General features: G+C 41.3%; 1 protein-coding gene across 1 annotated transcript; it reads right to left on the bottom strand.

The window, feature by feature from the left end:
• LOC118119577 (cholecystokinin receptor) lies at positions 1-24942 on the bottom strand. The gene is made up of 5 exons (XM_035173642.2): positions 24465-24942; positions 14832-15083; positions 11690-11951; positions 9061-9188; positions 1-6506 (listed from the first exon to the last, which is right to left on the bottom strand). The coding sequence occupies exons 1-5, from the start codon at positions 24616-24618 to the stop codon at positions 5968-5970; spliced, it is 1335 nt and encodes a 444-aa protein (XP_035029533.2). The 5' UTR covers positions 24619-24942; the 3' UTR covers positions 1-5967.
• Between the last annotated feature and the right edge of the window lie 245 nt (positions 24943-25187).

Raw genomic sequence — 25187 nt, 5'->3', positions numbered from 1 at the left:
TAAAATTTGACATAGAGACTTTATTAGAATCAAATAACATTACACACAAAAAAACTGCTGGATAATCACCCAGTTGTACAAACATGTGTTTATGTGTTTGTGTGTGTGTGTGTGAGAGAGAGAGATAATTTAATAAGCCACATTTGTCAGCATAATATCTCAAAGACCACATACCACTACTTCCACAAAATCTGCCTATTCTCTGTGTTCTATACTTAATGATTCGGACACTTTCTCCTACACACACACACACACATACACACAAACTCCCCATATATAGAATATACAAATGCAGCGACAGATAGCACGTCTCTCTTGTCTGCCAAGTCAGAAGCAATAAACTGTGACAACAATCATCATAATAGCAATTAATCTTTGCTGTCATAAAGGAGGTAGACCTGTTGAACCTCCTCCATCCAGAGCACAAACCAGAACGGAAAACCACACATTCCAAACCACATGTAAACACCTAAGGCCTTGCAGCGTCATAGCAGCACGAACATACTCGTCGAAGACACGTGGAAAGCAGCCAAGACAAATCACATTAAATTTCCCCCACTGATTATTTTTTTCTCAAAGTTCTCGCCGTTCAGAAAGGACAGAGGCTGCGGCAAGTCTCCGTTTCATTAGCATTTACCCACAGACGTCTCACAATGTCAAGCCAACCCTGAATCTGTCAGTATCCGGGGCGCCCGCCCAAACTCTTTTCCATGGATGGAGAAACAGCACTGTTATAATGCTTTCATCTTCTGCTTTGCCTCAAACAAAAGTGACTCATGCATTCACAGAGTAAATGTATGAAGAACACATACTGTACACACACATACACACACACACACACAGATACTGTACACTCAAAACATACTTAAGGCAATGGTGGCCTGTCAACTGTGACCATTCGAGTAATAAATTTGCCCTTGTATGCTTCTCTAACCCTTTATCCCTGCTCATCCCACATGAGCCTACGGCCTGTACAAGCTGCTAAGAAACATGGCACACTGCTCCATGTCACTGACAAGCAAGATCAGCTCCTAATTCCTTCATCACGGGGCAAATATTAACAGAGAACATTGGATTTCATACTAATAACACCTGATTTTGGTACAATTACAGCATATTCCACAATTATATATACGTGAGCAGGTACGTGCACAGATATGGAGCAGATATAAGTTATATTGGCCTCTTGCTAAAGACAGCTTTTGTGTCTCCCCACATTCACAACAAGATGGCTGCACTAATACGAAATCCACCCAGAGACGGTAAACAACAGCAGTAATGAGACGGTACCCAGATGTTTGACTTTCAAATCCCTGGATCTTAAATCCTCATCATCATGTTCCACAATATGACTCCCAAAGTAAACATGGATCATAATGTGACGGCTGCAACGACTGCTTCGTCTTCATTATATTACAACTCTGAAGACTTTATTAAAACATAACTTACGATGCAACCCTGCTGCGCATGTGCCTCGAGAGCTGCCAGATCTGTTCATCTTGATGAATCAATGGCAAAGATGTTTGTGACAGCCATAAAAATAGGCTACATTGTCTTTCTATTTTTCCCCCTAGTTCTTTCAAGGGACAACGAAACCTTTGTTGTGGCAGAAATGAGCTCCTCATTTTATCAGCAAATGTCTACAAGTAATTAATAGGGCGAAGCTGGCGGCTGTTCCGAGATTGCGGACCTCCAGGGATCCTGAACGCCCCAAACTCATTGTGTATCTTTGGTAGTTTGACAAATTGTGAAATTGTTGACATTTGTGGTTGTTTTTCATTACAAAAGTGCAATCAGCACAGAAAGGTCCTGCATTATCAACTAACGAGAGACGCTGCAGCGCTCACACAACCCTGTCTCCTCAAAGTTAGGTTTCTATAAAACAGATTTGCAAGAGTAAAAAATGGTCAGAGAACATTACATTTAGTTTGTTTTCCAACACAATATCCAATCTTGCAAAACCATATTAGCTATAGGGACTCACATGGGTATGTTTACTCACATTGCCGGGATATTGAAGCGAGAACATTTGTTTGCCAGTCTCATAATCAATCATTGTTTATTTAATCCTCTTCTGCTAAACAGTTTTGTAATGGATGCATCTGGAAGTGCTGTACACTAAAGCAAATTTGCTCCTCAAACATCAGCTCGGCTCACATTAAACAATTATGACCTCGTTCAAACTACCATCCCTTCTTCTGTCTTCCTTTTTCAACACATCGGGATGGCGTCCTTATCATTGAGCAGCAGCACTCCCACTGAGCTCAGCCACACTCTTTGTCCGTGTATTGTGACGAATGGTCGCGTTTTTATTTGGAGGAATGGGCTCTGCTCACGGGGGTGCTCTTCAGTCTGAGCAGCGGTGAAAGTTCCGGCACAGAAACAAATTAGGCGCCCGAGAGCCCTACTTTTCACTGAGATACGGACCATATAGTGATAAAGCTCAGAGATGTCATCGTAAAGCATCGTGGTAAGAAGCTAGAACGAGCGGGAGGTGAAGGTGGAAGTGGAGAAATTACTCAGCACAAGCAGTGACAGCTTCTTGAAGAGAGGGAGGTACAAGCAGCAACAGGGTTATGATATTCATAAGAGTGAGGAAGGTCTTATTATGTTATAAAGACCTTATTGTCTTGGCTCAACTTGATTGATAACTGATGTTGATGATAAACGACATGAGAAGAATCTTTGATATCGATTAGTACACTTAAAACTTTGTTTTTAATGTTTTTGTAGCCTATAAAACATAGCATTAACAATAAAAAATGGTATTTACATTATAGGTTTTATACTTCCTGCAACCCTGACATGGTCAATAAGTATTGATAATATATAATTTGGATCAACCGACTACAAAAAAGCAAAATTCATCAGTTATACATTTACTGATCCAGCCGTGCAGAGAGTTTCCTGCTCATATTGCAATACAGTGGAGGCAAAGGGGATTTTAATTGTTATGCCTCAAGCATTTAAATTTACTTAAAAACTCATCATCAGCCGCTGGTTGGAACTAGTCGTTGCAACCCAAACCTTAAAAGTTGCAAGTCTTGACTTCTCTTAGGGGAATAGTTACGAGCTTAAAACACAACAGTGACATATTTTCCTCGTTTTGTTTAATACATTTTGTGAAGACTGAAACAAATCTAATTAGGTGGCATCTGTCTGTAATTGGTTGTGAGCGAGTGAACGATAACCAGTTTAATCTGGAGTATATTCTGTTGAGCAAGTTATGAAGTCAGACAGCCTGTGGCACCTCAGAGAAATCAGCGTCTCGCAGCTTTCCAGAAAAAACTAATAAAACACTGCAAGTGTCACTCATAAACAACAGCACAGACATCTGCATTTTAGTATTTTTCAGTCTGTGAAACACAAGCAGCCACATGAATAGGTCCCGTCTGTGATTTACTGCAGAACTTCAGCCAAAGGAATGACTGCTTTGTCCTAATGTAACAATGGGACTGAGTGATCAGGCAGACAATTCAATTTGACAAAACACAGCCTGTCAAACACAATCCCAAACCAATGTGGTTTTATTGTATGAGCATATTTAAGCTCAAAGCCATGCATACAAAAGCCTGATCCCCATCAAGCCTCGAGACAACCAGCTAGACGAGTGTGTGTCTGGTGTTTTATAGATGACGGAGCTGTAGTCTGTCCTCTCTACGTTAGAAGGTGTGTGAAAGTGAAGGTTGTGTCACTGTATTGGACAAACTATTCCAGTCCTCATTCCAAGCCTGCCTGTTTTAAATAGGTTTGCTTGGCCTGTGGTAATACTGGTTGCAGCTTTCTGTCTGAAACTGTAAAAGTGACCTGCAGTAAGTGAAGACTTCCACAGAAACCTGAAGCTGCGCCACTGCTGCTGCACAAAGAGCTGTTCACCTGTTTACTCAAAGTTCAGTGAAGCTCGACTCTGGGCACGCAGAACCCACAACTGGAGAACTGTTGTTGACGTGGTCGTGAACGTGCCCGTTGTTGTGATCGCACAACGTCACTTGATGAGTATCATGTGTCCTAATTGCACCAAATTCAACACTGCACTTCCTTGGGCCCTTAACAATACACACAAATTGTTCTTGAGATGAATGAGTCAAATACAGACAGACATTATTTTAAATGTTTTGATATAGGACCAGGAGTAGCAGATAATTAATAATAATTAATTAGCACATAAGCTTGAGACTTGGTATGTCACTTGCTAGATTTTCCACAACACAAAAAGAGGTTTTTGCAGATGAAGCTCCATGCACACTGTAGTGCTAGTCCCCTGCAGTAATATATCAGTATGATTGACACACAATAAACGAAATCTTCAGACTGATGTAGAATCTTTCCGCAAAAAAAATGCCCACAAGTGCGGCTCATACATCTATAGATGAGAGTCTGACAGCATTGTGCTTTGGTGCACTCAGAAAAATATGCTCATCCTCTCAGTCTGGCAGAGTTGAGGTCGTAACCCAATTACTGCGACGTGAGTTGGGGGGTGGCAGTCAGAGTCAGGCGTGCTCGACCAGAGACCTTTGAAACCTGGCTGTCTCTCTGTAACCTGCAGGTCGGCTGAACAACCACAACAAGTCACCCAACTTATTCCTAATGCTGCAGGAGCTTGATCCTCGTGTTATCTCAAAACGCACTGTAAGCCTGCAGAGAACTTACTGTGCACAAAAGTCACTCTTCAGTGTTGTCATACAGAACGTATATAATAACAAAATGGTAACATTTTACTGCACATATAGGTTACTGTACTGTCGGACGTAGTAGCTGTGGTGGGTTGTTTGTGCACTGATAGCTCTAAGCTCTACTAATACCATGAACTTCATTACATTACATGACATTAATATTCAGTGGTAGAGCTATTGTCAATTGTTTTGTCATTCTGATGTGTATTTAATAAAAAAGATACTGTTTGCCGATAGATAAATGCACAAGTGTCAAGTGTGTTCATTGGCAACAATTCTCTCTAATATATAACATTAATCTTTTAAACATCTTTTAAAACTCATAGTTTGTCCTTTTCGCCTTTTCTCTTCTCAGGGGAGTTCATGGAGTTTCTCTCTCGGTATCAGGAATAAAACAATGTAGGGGCCATTGAATATTCTCTTAAAATCCCTCAGATGTGATTCCAGATGATCTCCCCAAAGTGATGGGTTAGGGTTATCAGTTATGCTGATTTACTATCTTCAGCCGTGAGACCCTAATATGAGGAAGAGACCCAGTTCAAATGTGGTCAGCAGAAAGGACACATTATATATAAACAAGCATTGCAGCATATACAAAAAAAAAAAAAATCAAAAAGCTAGAAAAAGGTGACTAAAATCACAGTTTACAACCACAACACAAGGCATCAACACTGTCCATGTTCTGTAAACGGTTTATACCTCTGGAGTTTTTTTTTTCTGCAAACCACGCAGTTGTGTAGAACAGACCAACTGATTAATTCACCAGAGGCGTCGGAGGAAATTCCTAACTTTCATTTAGTTTAAACTCGACTTCCATGTGTGAGGCAAATCAAGGGCAGACAAACATAACATAGTCTTTAGTAGCAGGCACTTGGTCCACAAGGCAATCGCGTTACCATCATTAACACAGATTAACACTAACAACTGACAGCAAACAATAAAAAGATTTTAATGGCTACAGTTGTTTGTCCCTCACATATCACACAGCTCACCGCCACTCATTTCCTCTGTGCGCACATTACACACACACGGACACCCTGCTTCCAAGCAAATCATTTGTCTTGGTCCTCCGAAGGTATTTACACTGAGATGGGTTTCATTAAATAATCGCTACATAATTTTACACACACTCATGAGAAACTTCTACGCAGCTACATCACACGGCCTGTTTATATTTTCACTCCGCATCACATCTCGTGGGGACGAGCACAGAGTTGGCCTAAAGTAAAAGGATGTGGGGTGCTGTGTTGCCGTAGCAACTGTCTCTCCTGGACTGTGCCTGCATTCATCTGCCTCAGCAGGTTCCCATGGTGCTGACTGTAGTGTAACTGAACTTAGACATGGACGCCCCCGTTGCCATAACATCCTCCTCATTGTCCCGTAACCCACGACGGCGGCGGCGGTGGCAAGGCGCGGCGCAGCATGAGAACGTGGCGAGCAGGGCTTTGCGGAAACGTGTGTTCATGAAGCAGTAAATGATTGGGTTGACGCAGGCCGAGGTGTAGCACAGCAAGTGGATAAAAGCGATCGGGGCACCCGAGAGGGCGTGCGTGGCGGAGATGTCGTCAAAAGCCCGCCACGTGTTGACACAGTACAGGGGCATCCAGCAGATGAAGAAAAGTACAACGATGACCACCAGCATGCGGATGACTCGCTTCTTGGCCTCCAGCTTGGCCTCAGATGTGTTGCTGCGTAGCCGCTCTGCCTTGACCGGGCGGGCCGATGCGACCATGGTGGACATCTCCATTGCGAGTGGCCGCTGGACATTAACGTAGCAGCCGTCTCCATCGTCACTCCCACAAGAAACAGTAGAGGTCAGGCCATTTTTCACATCTGTATGAGCAGAGTGAAAGAGGACAACATTTCTGTGAATTTGGAGCCAGATGAACTGTATCCACATTACTGTAGAGATGGGAGGATCTGTACCTGAAGTATTAATGAAACCAACTGTGAGTCTTATCCATTCTGTGGACACATCACTAAAAACCTTCTTGTATTTTCTCTTTTATCATGTGGTTAAAATTTAAAAGGATTCATCAGTATTTGAGGTGCTTAGCTCTGCTACTACTTGTACTACAAAAATGCAGTATGTACTACTACTACCTTTGTACATCAAAGTTTAACTGGGCACTCACATGTATACATAATGTGATAACGCTTGACAGCTGACGCTTGGCGCTGGTGCGATCATCATGACAACAACCAATCAAAGTTTCCCGCTTGGGACACACAACAACATAACTAATAATCCCCGACCTGATGAACACTAACCAGCTTTGATGTTAGGTCGGACTCTAAATGATTTCATTGGCCAGAGCCTGCACTTCAAAATCTGCTTGACCATGTTCTGATTGGCTGGTGCCTAGCGTGAAACATTACTGAGCCACACAGCCACGATGCAGTCCCACAATGCATGACATCGCCACATTCAGAGTGAATGGGCAGCATCTCTGTTGAACACTCCAATGCACAACACTGTGAGCCGGGTACCGATACTCACTGGCTTCTGTTTCCTGGAACCTTGAGATAACATGTTGTGATGTACTTTTTATATTTATATTTAAATAAACCTTCAAATACATTGAGACTTTATCAGTCCACTTCAGCGGTGTCATACCTTTGGAGCCCAAAGTGAATGATAAAGGACGAGGCTGATTAAGTTACTGAGAGCCGTTCAGAGGAAGGGAGGCTGCAGAGCTCAGTGTTTTGCAGATAGAGCGAGAGCTTGGTGTTTATACGAACCGCTTTGTGTTACATGGACACGTATGAGTGGATGGTGCTGTGTGCGGAACATGTTACGAGACTTCTTATTTTAATCGTAAAAACGAATCACTTCCTATCTGTGACGGTACATGCACACATTCCTCAGCTTTATTTTTGAATGAATCATACTGGAGTCCTTTAAAGAGCAGCTGCTCAGCTTAATGGGCCGAAAATTGTCAGGCAATTCTCGGTTGACCCACATTAATTATATATATCAGAGGATACGGGAGGTTATTGATACAAAATGTTGTAATCCTGCAGCACAAAGCACGCTGAATGCAGTAATAAGAGGCTGAAAGCAAACAAATACAAACAGGAAGTGCAGCTGTAGAGGGAGCGTATTCGCTAAATCGTTCCTGGATTAAATAAAACACGTGTTATCCTTTCCCGCCTAATTTCCTGTTTGGTTTTTTTTTTCCCCTCCATGCGCTTGTCTCTCAAGCTCTTTTTTTTAGGCAGCCTATTTCTCTCTCTTAGACCAGACAGATGGTGATGTCCAGGCTAGCAGCAGCCAGCCAATTCCGTCCTCTAATGGAGCCCCAGATAACACACTCCGCGCCGCTGTCATCCATCCCGGGCCCACTGTCACATGCCCACAAAAGGTTATGTTCAAATTAACCGGCAAACATCATACTGATTGTGGGGCTAATGAAAATCTGCTGATTAAAATGAAATTCCTCATCATTAACATAAATCATGCGGGGAAAAAAACAAGAGGAGTTGAATGGGTGGTGTGATGACATTTGTTTGCATTTCAATTGAGACATACAGTAATTTGACTCACTTAACAGTTACATGATTTTGATATAATTAAAGTGAAATAGGCAAAATGAATTGATCAGGGACATTTATACTGTTTATTTGTCAAATATCCATCTGATGGGCCCTTTTTAGATAGAAATGTATTTGCACTGCATTCGCTGCTGGGTTTAGAGCAAAATGGACGGAGTTTTCTGAGTTCTTCTTTAAACACTTCCCTTTTTACAATACGCTACATGACTATCTGACATGTGTTGACTACCTCGGCAACACATAATCGGGAAAACTCAGGAACACAGAATACCAGTTTATTACAGTGCCTGAGAGAAAAAAACGTGTTTCAGAGAAGAGTGGTTCTGTTGTTGCACTCTTTCCGGAAAGGGCTTTAACAAAATAACAGGTCATTATACATCAGTTGTTCAGCGGTGTGGCACGTGAACAGCATTGATGAGCTCTTGAACAGTGTTAACTTAGATTTGCAGTGTCTTTTGTCATTTGGGCAGCTAAAGGTCCCTCTGGGTGCTTGTATTTCATGGTTTGGTTATTACACAGAAAGACAAGTTGAAGATTGTCCTTCTCAATGAAACTTGGAAAGTTTAATTTTGGCCCCTCTCTGTTGAAAATACTCTTTGCTTGTCATAGAGTCACTTTATACCTGTTATCTTTTGGGTTGATCATTTCTATTTGAAAAAAAAAAGGTATGCCCCCAGCTTTGTCGCCTTAGTTCTTTTTTTCCTGCTCTCTCCGGATAGCTTTGATTGCAGGTGACAATGGCAACAGTGATGCTGAAGTTAACCTGTGTAATTATTTACTACTTTTGGCAGCCGTTTTCTGCATCCTTTCCACATGTGGTGTTTCGCCTCACCAGTAGAGTCTTTCTTGTGGCCCATCTCAAACCTGATGCCTCTGTAAAGTTCCCTGGAGATCAGTCCGTAAGCCACAATCATCACCACCCCCGGGATCGCGAACAGCACAAGCAGAAGCAGAATGTACCTAAAAGAGAGACGAGAGATGCAACTGAGCCAATTTTCTGAGAAATTACATCAACTACATTCACCATACATATCTATTATTTGATATTTTAATCGGAAAGGGTATACTCTTTTAATCATTAGCCCACAACGATGTTTTTATTTATATAGTCAGGGAAACTCTTTCCTCCTGGAGGAAGCAAGATTTTTGGTGTGTGTGATGGCCGCGCCAGCAACCACACACACTGAAACTCGGTAACATGGTGGTAACCTCTTGATTCCTAATTTGCTTAGTTTGTTTCTTTTTGCACACGCACCCACTTCATTTATTAAATAACTGGACACATTTTGGTTTCATACTACATACTTTTATTTATTAAATCTTTTCTTCTCTGATAATTAATCAAGTTTTCTTTGAGTTACCAGTTCCTGGGGGTTGCTACTAGAGTCATCTGGCCATTCATCAAAAGGAAGCCCAGCTGCAGCAGACAACCTTAAATGGCTTTGAGCACTAATTGGACTGCACCATGTCTCGTGTAATCATGGGGGGGGACATTATTTCCTTATTTCGATTGTTAGTTGTTAATCTTTGATTATTGTTTGCTATTTATATTTAATTAATTTCCCTTAGTTAATATTATATGGTCTTATACTGGAGTGTTATGTTGTGGCTGTAGTTTGTTTTCAATGTTAGTATGTTTAAGTCTATCCCCCCTTTGTTGTTTTGAGTGGCTTGACCAGCCACCATATATGTTCCCCTGTATCAGTTGAGGGGCAGTTTTTTTAAGGCTGTTAACTGGTCTCCATCTGTTACTGGAGGCTAGTTTTGATTAATTGACCTTTTTACTGGTTGTGAAATTTATCTTTTTGGCATTTTTGTTAATGGAAACCAGATTGAAAGACCGGTTGTTCAAAGAAACTATCTGTGGCTCTCTGGTCTTCCTGCTTGGTCCCTGACAGTGTGGTTTAGCTCTGTGAGTCAAATGTAATGGTTAAACATTAGAGGCACAAACAGGGTCTAGTGCTCATGTGTAGATTTACACACCCATAATCACCACTGAAGTCAGATACAACAAAGGCACACACACACACACACACACACACACACACATACAAACTCATGATTTTCAGCCGTGCAAAATTACACAAAGATATTCACAGGGTTGACTGAAAACAACCCTGAAGCTTGTTCCATCCTAAGTCCAAAACAAAAACACAGCGAAACATCCGTCTGCTCTGTGCATCTGCCGTTTCCATAAAAACACCCAAAAGAAAGAAAGAAGGAAAGAGCTGCTAAAAACAGGCTCCAGGTTCATCTCAGGTTCATTTGACATGAGACGGCACATTGTCCACACAACAAGGTCTGGGACAGTAAATAAGATGGACGACCTGACTGCAAGTTTTATGGTAAGTTGCATTTTATGTGGTGGCGTCGACATTTAACTGATAAGAAGCTCAGTGAATAAAAGATAAACAGCAACTGGCAATTACAATCTGACAGCAGAATGTCTGCACAATAAATACTTTTACTCAGAATATTTGTACTGCTACTTGCGTCACATTTGAATGCATGACTGCTTGGTCTTTATTATATTTTGTACGATGGACTACTTCTTCCACCACTGTCAGTTTTTATTTAAGATTGTTTCAGCCGATCCTGTTAGGGTGAGGCGGCACGGTGCTATAGCGGTCTGCACTAACAAATCACAGGCAGGAGGTTATGGGGCTTTGAACACTGATTTGACTGGGTCCTGTGTGGGTGGAGTTTAGATGTCCCACTTTGTGCCTGCGTGGGTTTTCTCTGCTTTCCTCCCCCAGTGCAAAGACAAGCAGGTTAGATAAACTGCCGACCTTAAAGTACCCCATGTCTTGTAATGTCAATTAATGAACACAAACCTTAGATAGATGTTGTGTAACTGACATTAATGAGTAACTTGGCTCTTCTGTGCTTCTGTTCTATTTTAGAATGACGAAGTTAAATCGGATTTAAAGCTTTAAAGTAACTGACTCAATATTCCAGTCGATGTTCCACAGTGAGCAGCTTTTTTCTGTCAGGGCTCCCACTCTTTGGAACAACCTCCCTGAGGAGATCTGTCTGAGAGGATCCATATTCTCTTTTAAATCCCTCTTAATGACCCAAGTGTGCTTTGTCAGGACTGAGACTGGTCTGAATTCACCTTTAACTTATTTTTTTTTACTTTTAAACCTTGCACTAAATAGTACTTTTTCTCACTGACTATTCTAATCATTTTAGAATGTTTTGTTCTATTTTATCTTTACTCTTTTCTCATATATAACACTGGTATTCTTATATATATGCCCAGATGCTGTAGGATCTTTAGACTGTTTATAATTGTTTGTCTTCAACTCTTCAATTTTAACTTGTAAAATTCTCTGCAAAAGTGTTTTGAAAGGTGCTTTATAAAGTATTATTATCAATATTGTTATTTTCCATTGTTTCAGTTAAACACTATCGAAGAACACAGAATAGAAACACACACCACTCTCAAGCCAAACACTCACCAGGTCTGCTGGGCGATTGGCAGTGGCCACTTGAGGCGACACTGGTGCGCTGTGGTGTTGTCGGGGCGCTGAAAGGTTTCCAGGTGACTGATGATCGGATACGGGATCATGATGATGAAGGCCAGCACCCATGTGGCAGCGATCACCCGATAGGCGTGGGACCGGGTCTGCCACACCCGCGACTTCAAGGGGTTACAGATGGCGCTATAGCGCTCAATTGCTATGGCAACCAGGCTAAACGTGGAGATGCTCACGGATAGGCCTGAAGGATAATAAAAACGGATAATTTAGAAAGTAAATAAACATACGTGTCTGTTCCCAGATGTCTTTTATATTGATGAATGAAAAGTAAAAATACCGCTCAGTGGTCAGAGTTTGGACCAGTAATAAAAAGTAACAAAACATGTTTGTTGATGTGATAACTGAGAACAGAATGTGGTCATCTGTAGAGACGTGCTTACAGATGAATATAATGTGAGGCGGCAAGGTGGAGATGGTTATCTGGTTATTGTGGTGCAGGAAATCATGTCGGCTTCGGCGACTGATGCAATCTACCGTCTTCCTCCTGACAGGGCGAGACGGGAAATTACTCTTTACCTCTCTTACCATGTCCTCAGCAAGAAAACAAACTGTGTGTGTGTGTGCGTGCCCGTGCCCGCGTGCCCCTTGGTGCAGTCTGTACCCATAGAGAAGCTGAAGAACAAACACCACTGACGCAAACCAATCAGCCCACAGTGTCTCCCTGGGGTTTATCTTCACCGTCACTCAGTGCATCCTCTTGATCACTCTCCCTGTGCTTTACTTAATCCACCTTTTCTATTCAATTCTCACTTGGCTTTTCTTTCAGCAGCATCACAATGAACACAACCATTCTGGTCTTGTTCTTTTTTACTTGTTTCTATACAACCCTTCTATACATTATATTTACTCAATATCAATTATTTGCTGCATTGTATTTATTTTATTGACTTTTTATGTTGATGTTTACTTTTATACCTCCTTACAAATGAGTGTAGAATTTAAAAAGAGACCATACTCTATTTCCTCTGTACTTAATTCCCTCCAATGATCTGGGTTTATTTCTAAGCATTTACTTCTTTACCTCTTTACCCCCTCATCTTGTGGTGGAGATACATTTACTCAAGTATGGTAAAATGGGACAGGGGGCGATGTTGTTACTTAGCATCAATCATTCAGAGCTTCCAAAAAGTCAATGATTCAATCATATAATATGTATTTTGATACAAAACAAGCAAAAAACTAAAAAGAACATTTTTGATACTGGAAGTGCATTTCGTTGATTCGTTCGATTTGTTCTGTAGTAACAAATAACTTGTATTTTATATTATTGCACTATACTTATACTTAAAGGACTAGTTTAACTTAAGGAACTGTTCTTCATTACTTTTTTTTCTTAGCCCCATGTATGAATAAAGCTTACCTTTAAATAAAGAATTGAAAACACAAACTGAGCACAAGACTGATGCCAGCAAAATATATTTACACGTTAGGGAATTGTAATCAGATTTGTTATGAGATCGACAACATGAGCCTCTTCTTGATTTAGATGTGTAAGAAACCTGAATACCCCCCTGATGATAAATAGGTTGAGACCACTTAGTCACTTAAAATCATTATTAGCTGCAAGAATCCATTCCACTAAGAATCTTAAAAAATCTTCTACAAATGAGAGCTTTCATGATAATGGTCTGTGGATGTAAAGCTAATTAATGGAAATCTATATTTTCTACAGTGCAGTAGTGAATAGGTGGTGGGAAAATAGATTGCAGCTTGTTGCAGTGGCTTTTGCACTTCAGGTTAACAAGAGAAATTAATCAATACATGAGCTGTATGGAGTTTTAAGCATCCGCATTTAACACACCAAGCAGGACTGTAACTAGGGTAATTTTATTTTATTATTATTTAATTAGCTGATTCTTTTGTGAAAGATGCCCATGTTTCTCACAGCCCACACTAACATCTTTAGATTGTGTCAAATTGTTTTGAATCCGAAGACATTGAGTTTACAGTGTTTTTAAAGGTTGACTTACAGTTACTATAGTGAATGTCAATTAACCAGTTATCTACTAGGATTCTTGTGTTGCTATGGACATACAGGATGGATGTGGATATTAAAATGTGTCATTGAAGATGCTGAGTCATTGCTATGACACAGCTCTGAACAAATATTAATAATAATTTTCTTTTAATGAGCTTTCTTAGCACACATACTGTGAGTATCAACATGTGCGTCACATTCTCTAAGATTTCAAGGCATTTTAACTTGAATTAATCTTCTTTACAATAATCTTCATCCTACATTTACTTTGTAATAATTATTCCAAATCTGCCTTTTCTATTCACTGATACTCCCATTGATAGACACACTTTCTAACCTCCATTAAAGGGCGAGTGACCTCCTGTCGGTAAGAGCTGCACCGCAAAGGACTGAAATATGACTAAGCTGCATAGAGTTCAGTTACGAATGGCATTTCACAGCAAATTCCACTGAAAGAGCTTCTGCTATGAATGGCTCGGGAAACATATTTTCACATTGTGCACATTAAAGAAGATACATATAGCTGTGCTTTGTCAAAGCAAAGCGTTTTCATATCATCCCTTTCCACAAGTGCACCTCAATCGCTGTTGTGCTCTTCTAAAAACAGCTCAGTTGACTGAAAACATAAAAGACACCAGCCTCAGAAACTGGTTGATAAACCCATTATCACTCTAATATGAATCATTTTGTTAATATACTGACACAATCCTGTGACATGATTTTTAATTTGGCAAATTTATCAAAAAGGCTCAATGAATCAGCGAATGTCACAACAACATTAGAATAATGTTTGATGATTATCTTGCGGAATTAGCAATTAACACTTTAATTAGAGCCGATATTGTTTTTGAAGAGACAATTATAACCTGATAAATGACTAGATAAATCACCATGTTCTGTTAGTTGTCTTTGTTCAATTCAGTTCTTCAAATTTAAAAACAGACGACCATTAAAGAAAGTAAAAGGAGTAAAAGAAGGTAAAATAATGTGAAAATGATGTTGATTCATCCAGTATCAGTTATCTGGGCTGTGCAGTGACATCACTTCCTATCCAATACATGACCCCCTCCCATTTCCTCTCACCCATGAAGTAGGACACTATCTTGCACATGGCAGCTCCAAAGATGAAGTCCTTGAGGATGCTCGGGATGAGGGTGAAGGGCATGCAGAACACGGCCATCATCAGGTCACTGACGGCGAGTGACAGCAGGAAAGTGTTGGTTACGGTGCGCATGCGCTTGTTGAGCGTCAGCACCACGATGATCAGCAGATTCCCGAACACACTCAGGAAGAAGATGAGCGAGTAGAGCAGGATGCGCAGCGTGTGGTCTTCATCTGGTGCGGAGGGAAACAAACAGCAGGAGAGGGGGTGTTAGAGTGTGAATGTCTTTGTCCTACTGAACCACTTCATCAGTTCGGTTTTACATCACGATCAATACGATCATACTGTGTTTATTGATCTTCACAACCTTGAGCCAACAGTGCTGTGTATAACTACGCCTCACTCCTGTCTCTTTGGGTGCGTTCGATTACTTAGGTAAACAAGTTGTACGAGGTTATTATTGTATGAGGTTGTTCAAGGTTACTTATTCAAGAGTGTGGTCTTTCAGTTTCAGAGCAGGACATATTGATTTCACGTCCAGTCTTGCAATTCTTTCACTCAAAACCAAAACTGTGCACGTGCACTCAGGTATTTTGTTGCAAAAATGTTCTGCGCTCCAGCTTTAGCTCTTGTGCTCACGCTGCTTTTGTGCACATGCAAAACGTCTGCCCTCATTTTCTGAGTCTGTGAAATAGAGGGGAGTGTATATTTCGATTTTATAGTTACTGGCAACTTTGTTCCCAGTACGTATAAAACTAAATTTATACTCTTGATTTTGTCGCATTTTGTTGACCAGCAATCTGCTGGACTCCCGCACACAGCAAGTCAGTGAGGAGGTGTTGTTGTTTTTCCTCTAAGTGCACAGACAGGAAGCCAGTGTAGTACTAAAGCCATGGAAGGTGTGTTATAGTAATTGCCAGTAACACAACTACAATGAGGACAGTTTAATTTGTCAACAATAGTTCTGCCATTCTATTGGTTGAGGGATTCTCCAAGTGGAGAAGAAAAACATTCATGAGCAGAGGAGGCTATTTGAGTGCGACCGCAGGGTTTTGAGTGTTTTTTTTTAATAAACAAATCTGATGTCAATAAGTCCTGCTTTCAAACTGAAAGATCACACTCTTGAATGAAGGCTGGAAAAAACTCATAAAAAATACTTTTTTGCATGTAAAGGGAGGAATTTCAAGAGAACTGAAGCTGATGTGGATCGAATTTGAGTGCAAACATTAATATTGTCCACATTCAAAGTAGAGCCGCCTGTCTTCAATACAGAGTAAAATAGAAAGTATTGCAGCCAGCAAGCTCATAGTCTGTGCCTTCAGCCATTTGTGACTTCACTGGATCATATCCTATAAAGTCCATGTTATCTGCCTCCTCTCCTATCTTCACCTAACCCCCTGCTTAGACACCACACTTTTTACTGGGTGACTGTGCCTGTATCCTGAGGATTAGAGGCACCCATGTGCGCCTCGAAACAAACTCACACACACACACACACACACACACACACACACACACACACACACACACACACACACACACACACACACACACACACACACACACAAGCTCAAACTCAAACTCAATTGACACAGTTGCAGGGGAAGTTGCAACCGTTCCTCAAAGGCAATGATATTACATCAGCTACACGGATCTGTCGCTATATCTATACGTTATTGTTTTCTCACTCACTGCAGCCTCATTTCACAGAATATCTTTACCATTTTCCATCTTGTTTTCTGTTGTTTTGCCTTCAATGGCTTTATTTATCTGCTAATGTCCATTTCCCTCCACTCTTGAATAAAAGTAGAATTATGACAAGACACACAGACACACGGCTACATGACTCATGTCATCATGCAATGATTATTTCAGGGGGGGGGGGAAATCAACGTTTCCGATCCACAGGCCATCTGAATACATTCAAGACTATTCTGAAAAGATCACTGACTGTCACCACCAGAAATGGCTTTGAAAACAATTATCTACACCTTAGCACAACTGACTGGGGTCATTAAATCGGAGCTCCACTCATCTGCCTGCTTGTCTGAAATCATCTCTAGTTCTGGCAAGAAGTGAAAGAGGAAAATCAGCTGCAGGATTTAGAATCTCCTAAACCATATGGACAGACAGCATGTTGCTTGATGGATTTAAAGCTTGTTCCTCCACTCATTCACTCTGAAATGTTTCTATATCACTTGCAGGCTTAGGCCCTGTCTCAATTCACCCCTTAGCCCTACCACTTGGCCCTACTCCTTCATTTTGCGTGTGGCTGTGAAGGGCTAGTGTTGTCCCATTTCTCTATGTGATGTAGGGGTAGTGGGCATCCAACCCTTCAAAAACCCCTTCAACCGTAGTGTATCCCGGACCCCACTAAAAATGAAGGGGTAGACAGAAATTCCCTAATGTTTTATATACAGATAAGGCGAAGTCGACATGGCGACCCCTGTGGGTCAAATGCTCATAAATGTAAGTATGAAATCTTGCTAAATAATCATGAAAAAAGAAGATCATATTTTGGAGGGGACGCTCCCAGCGAAGGGCACTTCATATCTAAGGGTAGTGCCAAGGGAGATGAATTGGGGCAGGGCGTAAATACAGCCTCCTGGTTAAAGGACCAGTGGGAAGGGTTTAGTGACATCTAGTGGTGAGGTTGCAGATTACATAGTGCCCTTTACCTCTCTCCTATCATTCCAAGCTTTGGGACAGGCCATTAGTGTTGAATTCAGGCACAGCTTGGTCAACAAAAGTCAGTGAGTAAGTTTGTCTTTCCCCCCCATCTCTCTCAGATACACAGACACTGATGCACATTCAGTCTTCCCATCTAATGACATGTGGCTTCACCATCTGTCCACACACTCCTGTGCAAATAAAAAGCTGTAGGCGGTAGGTGATGTTCTACAGACGGAACATCAGGGTTTTCTCCTGGAGAAAGTGTAATATAAATGTGCGGACAGACGATTGGTTAGAGAGGAGAACCAACACTCTCTCCTTTATTACTGTCTCTCGCACTCTTGCCAAATGAAATATGTTACAATGCCTTCTTCCTAATCAAAGCCAATTAGCTTTCCTGTGTGCACACTGACCGTGAGGGAAACACTGATAGCTCCCTCAGCACCATTACGCTTTCCTCCCGGCCAGAACTTTCAATAGCTGCTACAATCCTCATGTGTATAGGGCAGAAACATTTGTATTAATCACACTTTTGCATTTAGTGCTTCACCAGTACGCATAGGCCAATATGTGGGACAGATTCATGTCCCTGCCATATAAACAGAGGTCTCTGTTCCACAGCCTGCACTTGATGGATTCATATGATTCATAAAACTACAAAGCTCAAGAAGACAGTTTAAACTAATAAGCCTTGCAGTGCAGGGTGGAGCAGGGTTTTTCTTCTTGACAGAGCTGTACAGTTGGCATGATACACACAGACAGGTCTGCAGTTTACTGATGTTTTTAGCCAACTGGAAGCAGATAAAAAAGTTGTGAACACAATTTAGACATTGACGTATCATCACCTTTCAACTTTTTGTGTTTAACGTGTTGCCTTTTTGCACATTTAGCTGTTATGGATAGCCACATTAGAAGTTGTGTGTCTGGTCATGAGATGAATATAAATCCAATATTCAGTCTCCTTAAGCTCTGTTTGTGGCTCAATAATTAATTGGTATGGTAAAATATGTCTGAGAAAGTATAAATATAAATGTGTGAATACAAACCTAATGACAAAGAAAAGCGAATGATTCCCAATACGATACTGTGAGATTATTAAGATCCACGTATAGTCACATTTCTGATATCTGTATGCAGTGTTATAGAATCACAAAATTGCTGTTTTTACACTTTTTGTTTTATGCTAATCAGCTGCTGGTTACAGTGTTATATTTAGCGAGCAGACACAAGAGTGCTCTCCCTCTTCCCTGACTCATTTATACAATTACAAAAAAGGTATTTCCCAAAACTTCTAATTATTTCGTTAAACTGGGATGAGGTTCATTATAACAGCAGCTGGTGCAGGGATCAACCCTCAAGCTAATTTTCGACCACAAACTCTGAACCACACTGCAATGAAACGACGGGCTCAATGCAAATTTAGAGAGAGGCTTAACTCTATAGTCCACCAATTATTTAGATTGCTATTTCCATTTCAAAGAGCCACACGACAGAAGGGAAGCCTGTAGCACTGGAGGTGTGGGTGGAGTGGGATGTCTGACCACCGGCTCTGGATCACAGCATGTTCCCTGTTTGCCGACCAGACGAACTGAGAACAGCTGAGCAGGTTGTGAGAGGAAAAGTCTCTGATTCAAATTCCAGAGGTTTTCTTCTTCCAATTATCTCAACTAATCGAGGCAGATTGGAGGACGCTGCTTCAATTTATACCTCATTTACATTATATCCATTTCCTGCACATGCCATCTTTCTAATGTATCTGCATGTCATCAAATGCATAATTACATGCACTGTTATTTCAAGACTGATCAAGTCCAGTCTGTGAGGTTGGGGTTGGATGGACTGTCTGTCTGATTATAGCTGAGATAAATGTATCTATTCTCTGTGAAGACATCAGACGCTTTGTTGACCTTAGTGGATGCACAAACTTTGTAAGCAACTTTATGTGGATTTTACTTACTTACTCCACCAAGGAGGTTATGTTTTCATGCTTCATGGATTTTATTTTTTTCATTTATTACGTTTGTTTGTTGATTGACTTGTAGGCAAGATTACACAATTGCAACTAAATGGATTTCCATGAAACTTGGTGGGGGTGTAATATGGGAGGGGGATCCAGCAAATGTTTCCCCACTTTCTTAAACATTGCATTTTTCAACATGTTAAACGTTTTTTCCAGGGAATAATTCATGGATCTTGATGAAAAGGCATGTTTGGGGAACCGATATCCATCAGTGTGTGCAGCCTGATTGAATTTAAGGGCCGTGGCGGAGGTATGCACTCTACTGAATGCCATTGTAGTTTTATTATTTTGTTTTAATATATATTTTACCAACAATTTAAAAGCTGGTGAGCAGGTTCCTCAACAGCAAAATTAAAGTAATTCAAGTGAAAAGTTAACTAGAGTGGCAGAGGCTATTATTAGATATGCAGCAAAAATAGTGGATGAATTATTAATGAGGTTCGTATTCTATCCATGAATATTAAGGTTTTCATTTTTGGTTTTTTTCTCACAGTATATCAGACATTATATAGACTATGAATTACACCCCTCCTCCCCTCTCGGTTTAATTCATATGCAGTGTATGTCACTATCTATCCCAGTTGGCCCCTCGTGCCGCTGCAGCTATCAGAGAATAGACAGCTCCGCTCCTATAAGACCAAGGTTTTGGTAAATGTCACGGATATAGTGGCTAATCCAGCATGGTAAATGTCATCTAAATCTTGCCACTAAGCCAAGTGACCCCCTCCCCCCCTCATACAGCCGATGGAGGCGCTGAACGAAAAACACTTTCTGTTGACTGACAACCGGCAGTGGCTCTGGTCAAAGCGGTCGGAATGGAAAAACGACGCAGTGGTTGCTTTGCACGCGGCGCAGGTATGCATTGCATAACACCTCAACCCTCGACAGTCGGAGTGAAACCAGAGTGTGAGATGTGGAGATAGTGACATATACACAAAAAGGAAAGGTGGAGCCCGGAGAGAGGGGCTGGGAGAGTGGGCGGGGAATGAAAAGCAGAAAGCAGGGGAGCTTTTTTTAATGTTTTTGTCTAAATGCCTTTTGTCAGGAATAAAGTGTTTTGTGTTCAGGGACTGAAGATGGTGCTTTGTTCCGCGTGTCGTTTGAAAACCCCTCTTTTGTTTCCATAATCATCATCAGCAAAGTAATGATCGCCCAGTGGTGTATGATGAATTGCACTGCAATCAGCCAGCATCCCAGATAACTTAACATTTCATGACTCTACGATGTATCGTTGTTTGCCTGTGTTTTGTGCAGTGACCAAGGTGTGCCTCCTTTAAAGATGCCTGTCTGCAGCAAGGCAGTCAAGCCATGTGCCAGAAAGTGCACACAGCCTGCAGGTCTTTTTTCAAATCAGAGACAACACCTGCGGGTGGATTCAATGTGAAATCATTTTGTGGTTTTCTGCTTGAGCGATTTGTTTCCCCTCAGAGGTTGACAAGGTTTTTCCTCACTTGTGTTTGCTCATGTCAGAGGTCGATGCCAGCATCCACGAATACAATCTCACAGCAGTGACATCTAAATTTTGACATATTTTACAAAACTATGAATGACACACAGGATGCATTTTGCAGCCCTAGGATGATACAATTTAAATCTGCCTTCACATAAAAATGGGGAACGTGCCTCAGAGAGATTGATAGAAGACATCGTGGACATCAAATATGCTGTTTGCAACTTGATGAAGATGTACGTGGCAACAATGGTGCATTCAATGTATGTGTTCTGTATCAGAATATAGACCACTGATTAGAAAAAATATATGATGCGACAGAGTCCATGTTGATATCAGTGCTATTGTGAAACGTTAATGGAATTCTGACTGTGACGCGAGTCAATCTCCTCCGTGGACACAGAGCTGCGGATGGGAAGAATAAGCCGACGTGGCGGAGGAGCAATCGATTTGTGGAGTGACGGAGAGCGTAATGATGGTGACAGCAGCTATGAAGGGTCACACGCGTTCATTTTCTCTCTTTAAATGATGATCTCTGGGTGTGAAGTCCTGTTAGAAGGTGCAAAATAGAGAGAAACAAGGCAGTGAAAAGCCTGAATGGAAAGAAGTTTGTGACGCAGTGTATATGTGCGAAACATAACTCAATAGTGCAGCATTAAAATAGATAAAGCTCCCACTTTGTCTATGTGGCTGTGATAGAGCATAACAGTGACCTCCCACTTTAAGAACGGATCTAGTTCTCCATTCATTTTCAGAATCAACGTTTTAGAAAATCCTCATGAAACAATTTTGGACTTATGGATAATTTTTTAAGAGTGAATAAACTACACATCCCCTAAACCATTGCAAACGATCCCTTTCCAACAACTTCCAGTATTGACTTTAACCGTGTTTTAGTGATTTTCATCCCGATTTTCATACTTTCTGACGTATCTTGGGATCACTACATCAAATTGTTAAAAATTGCATAATCAAGAAATGAAGTCTCAAGCGAATATATTGTCTTCACTTCATTTCCATATGTTATTGCAAAACAGAGTTACAGTCATTTGTGTGCACATGTGACACTTTGCCCCTTTGCACTTTGGATTTTGTAACAAATAAAACAAGACCCAGTGCAATGCTGGGTCATTTTTAAAGTTCAAAATTTAATTCAACTACAGACAAAAAAGTTGATTAATCATTGAACTTGAACCGATCCTGGAATGTAGCCTTTAAATCCGTCCAAAATAATAATAATAATAATAATATCAACTGGATGATACTTTAGATTTTGTTCCCTCACATTGCTTTTGGAAAAATATTTACTTTGTACCCACATTTATGCTAAAACTGCCTCTCTCACTGGTGTGTTAGTAAGAAGAGAAGGTTGTCTTTGTTTTTGGTGCTGGGATGATTTTCTCCGACCATCTTTTGGGTATGGCCAAACATCCTCTTGATTGGTGGGTGGAACTGACATTTGAAGGTGAGGGGGTGCTCATGTGCAGGCCTGGGTTAGTGTAAGGGGCTCAAAGACCTGGGTTAGTGCTGGGGTCTGGAGGAGTGGGTTAGTGGTGAGGCCTGGAAGGCCTGGGTTTGTTCTTGGGTTGTTGTTGGAGTAGAACGGCAGACGTGTGACAACTTACTCCAAAATCACTGAGACAAGTTGCCATGAACTGCGATGTTTGCTGATGTTAGCTATATCTTAAAAGTATTCAGCAAAGGTATAACAAGAGACTTTATTCTCCTCTACAAAGTGCAAATTTACAATAGTGAATATTTTTAACGAGAATGAGATTATTACAAAAAAATATCAAGTTAGATTTATTTACTTTTAAGTGTGAAAAATGGTAAATCAGTGCTCACCTCAGTGAAGAGTGTGCCTTGCTTTTCCCAGACAGGATATGACATCAGACCAAGCAGATGCACAAATCTAGTATTCTACTTTTACGTATCGCCCTCTAGAGGTAAAGATATAAACAATGTGACAAGATGCCCCAGTCTCCCCCAAACTATCAAATCTTAGCCTCAACGGTTGTGGTAAACAATGCCATGGTAACAGCGAGCTCCACCAATCAGAGACGTCACTGTTATACCTGAGGATTTTGGATATTGTAGGACCTCTCCATGACATCACAAATAAAACATGTTTTACTTCAGATATAGCTGATATCATTTTGACTTGGAGCTTCCAAAGCAGCATACGGCATCCTCTCACAATCACGTAGCTGGTGGTAAGTCTACCTTGGATGGTTAAAATCTTATGGATGAAAAATTTGCTTCCAGAACAATGCTGTTGAGCTCTATTCTCACCAAACAAGTGAACTTGTCAGATGTATCCTTGTTTGGTTTGTAAAGTGTGATGTTCTGATTTAGTTCAGGATAATAAGTCATTATCATGCCTGCATGCTACATATCACTCTTCACTGACGTGTGTAGAAGATTTCAGATCCCAGTCGGGATGACAGATGTTGAATGGAATTGTTGAGAACAGTGTTTTTCACAGGTGGGACACTCATGTCTCCCGCTTATTATGTTAACCTGTCAGCTGCCACAATGAAGGTGTTCACACACACAAACACACACACACACACACACACACACACACACACACACACACACACACACACACACACACACACACACACACACACACCTCATCAACTAACAATTATTGGGGATAAAAATAGAAAGTGTTGATTGATAAAGTAGCAGGTCTGGAAAGAACTGAGAGGAAATTGCTGGAGCTATGACGCACTTTAATGTCTCTTTCTTCTCAAGCCAAGTCAGTTTTATTAATATTGCTCAAAATACCCCCTTTTTCAGATGTGTGTGACCTGCGACTGACCCGCGAAAGACTCTGCAGACCCTCGATTTGGATAAATTGCTTGGAAATGCTTTGGTAGAAATAAGCAGCATGAGGCCGCAGTCCAGATATCAAGCCATTTGAATATTTTTTGTTGTTTTAGTTTTTTTTTATGAATAAATCCCCTGGATTTGATTCCTCTCTCTCTCTCTCTCTCTCTCTCTCTCTCTCTCTCTCTCTCTCTCTCTCTCACACACACACATATGCACACACACACTAAGCCTTTAGAGAAAGACAGGCTGGCACATCAGCATATAATAACCCAGTGAATTAAAGAAGCCTCAGAGACTTAAATACGTCATTTACAGGGTTTCTTTTTACCATCAGAAGTCCCACAAATTATTCTCTTCAGTAGAAATTTAAATGATAACCATAAAAAAAAAGGGTTTACCCTCATTTAAATTAAGAGCCACGCTGCCGTGTTTGTCTGAATAAAACTGAATGGTGGTATTTTTAAAGGGGAGTTCCAGTCAACCTTGCAGTATTGTAGCTTTTCCTCATTTGGATCTCCAGCTGGACACAAGTTAAGTCAGTTCACTTTCTCCACAACGCAGCAGACAGAATATATAAGAAGGAAATGCGGTTGTGTTTGCGCCAAATATGAAGTGATGCGTGTGTTTGCTCACCTCTGTGCCTCACACGCCGAGGTGTGAGGTGTGTGAAGGCGTTGCCGCAGGTGAGGTTCGATGTCTCGAAGCTCCCGTTACCCCGGAGCGCGTCCGCCTGCGCTCCGGCGCACTCGGAGGAAGTGGAGGTCTCGTTTTGCTCGTAAAGATCCATACTTTGGATTCGGAGTTACAGAGAGTTCAAATCACAGCTTCTGTCCAATTTCGTCTGGGTCTCTAGAGGGGTGAAAAATAACGGACTCTGCATCCGTGTCCCATCTCACTTGGCGAGCAGAGTGGAGAAGTGGTAAGTGACTGTCTCCCAGTGCCCAAAACAAAAAAAGAAAAACATTAGTTTATTTATTTCGGATATTTTCTCCGTCAGTACTGGAGATGCGTCTCACTTGGCATCACACGCGTTAATCAAGGATCTGTGCGCACCAGGAGAGAGAGAGAGAGGAGGAGGAGGAGCGCGGCGCACTGCTGCGCCTCTGCCAAGTGAAGCGCATGGAGAGAGCGACTGACTGCAGAGGAGAGTGGAGGACTAATGTAGTGCTGCTGCTGGTGTGTGTGTGTGTGTGTGTGTGTGTGTGTGTGTGTGTGTGTGTGTGTGTGTGTGTGTGTGTGTGTGTGTGTGTGTGTGTGTGTGTGTGTGTGTGTGTGTGTGTGTGTGTGTGTGTGTGTGTGTGTGTGTGTGTGTGTGTGTGTGTGTGTGTGCGTCACTAAAAAAAGACTGTTGTACAC

This window comes from Hippoglossus stenolepis, chromosome 13, assembly GCF_022539355.2.
Source record: "Hippoglossus stenolepis isolate QCI-W04-F060 chromosome 13, HSTE1.2, whole genome shotgun sequence".
Taxonomy (NCBI): Eukaryota; Metazoa; Chordata; class Actinopteri; order Pleuronectiformes; family Pleuronectidae; genus Hippoglossus; species Hippoglossus stenolepis.
This window is presented reverse-complemented; position numbering and strand designations above follow the sequence as displayed.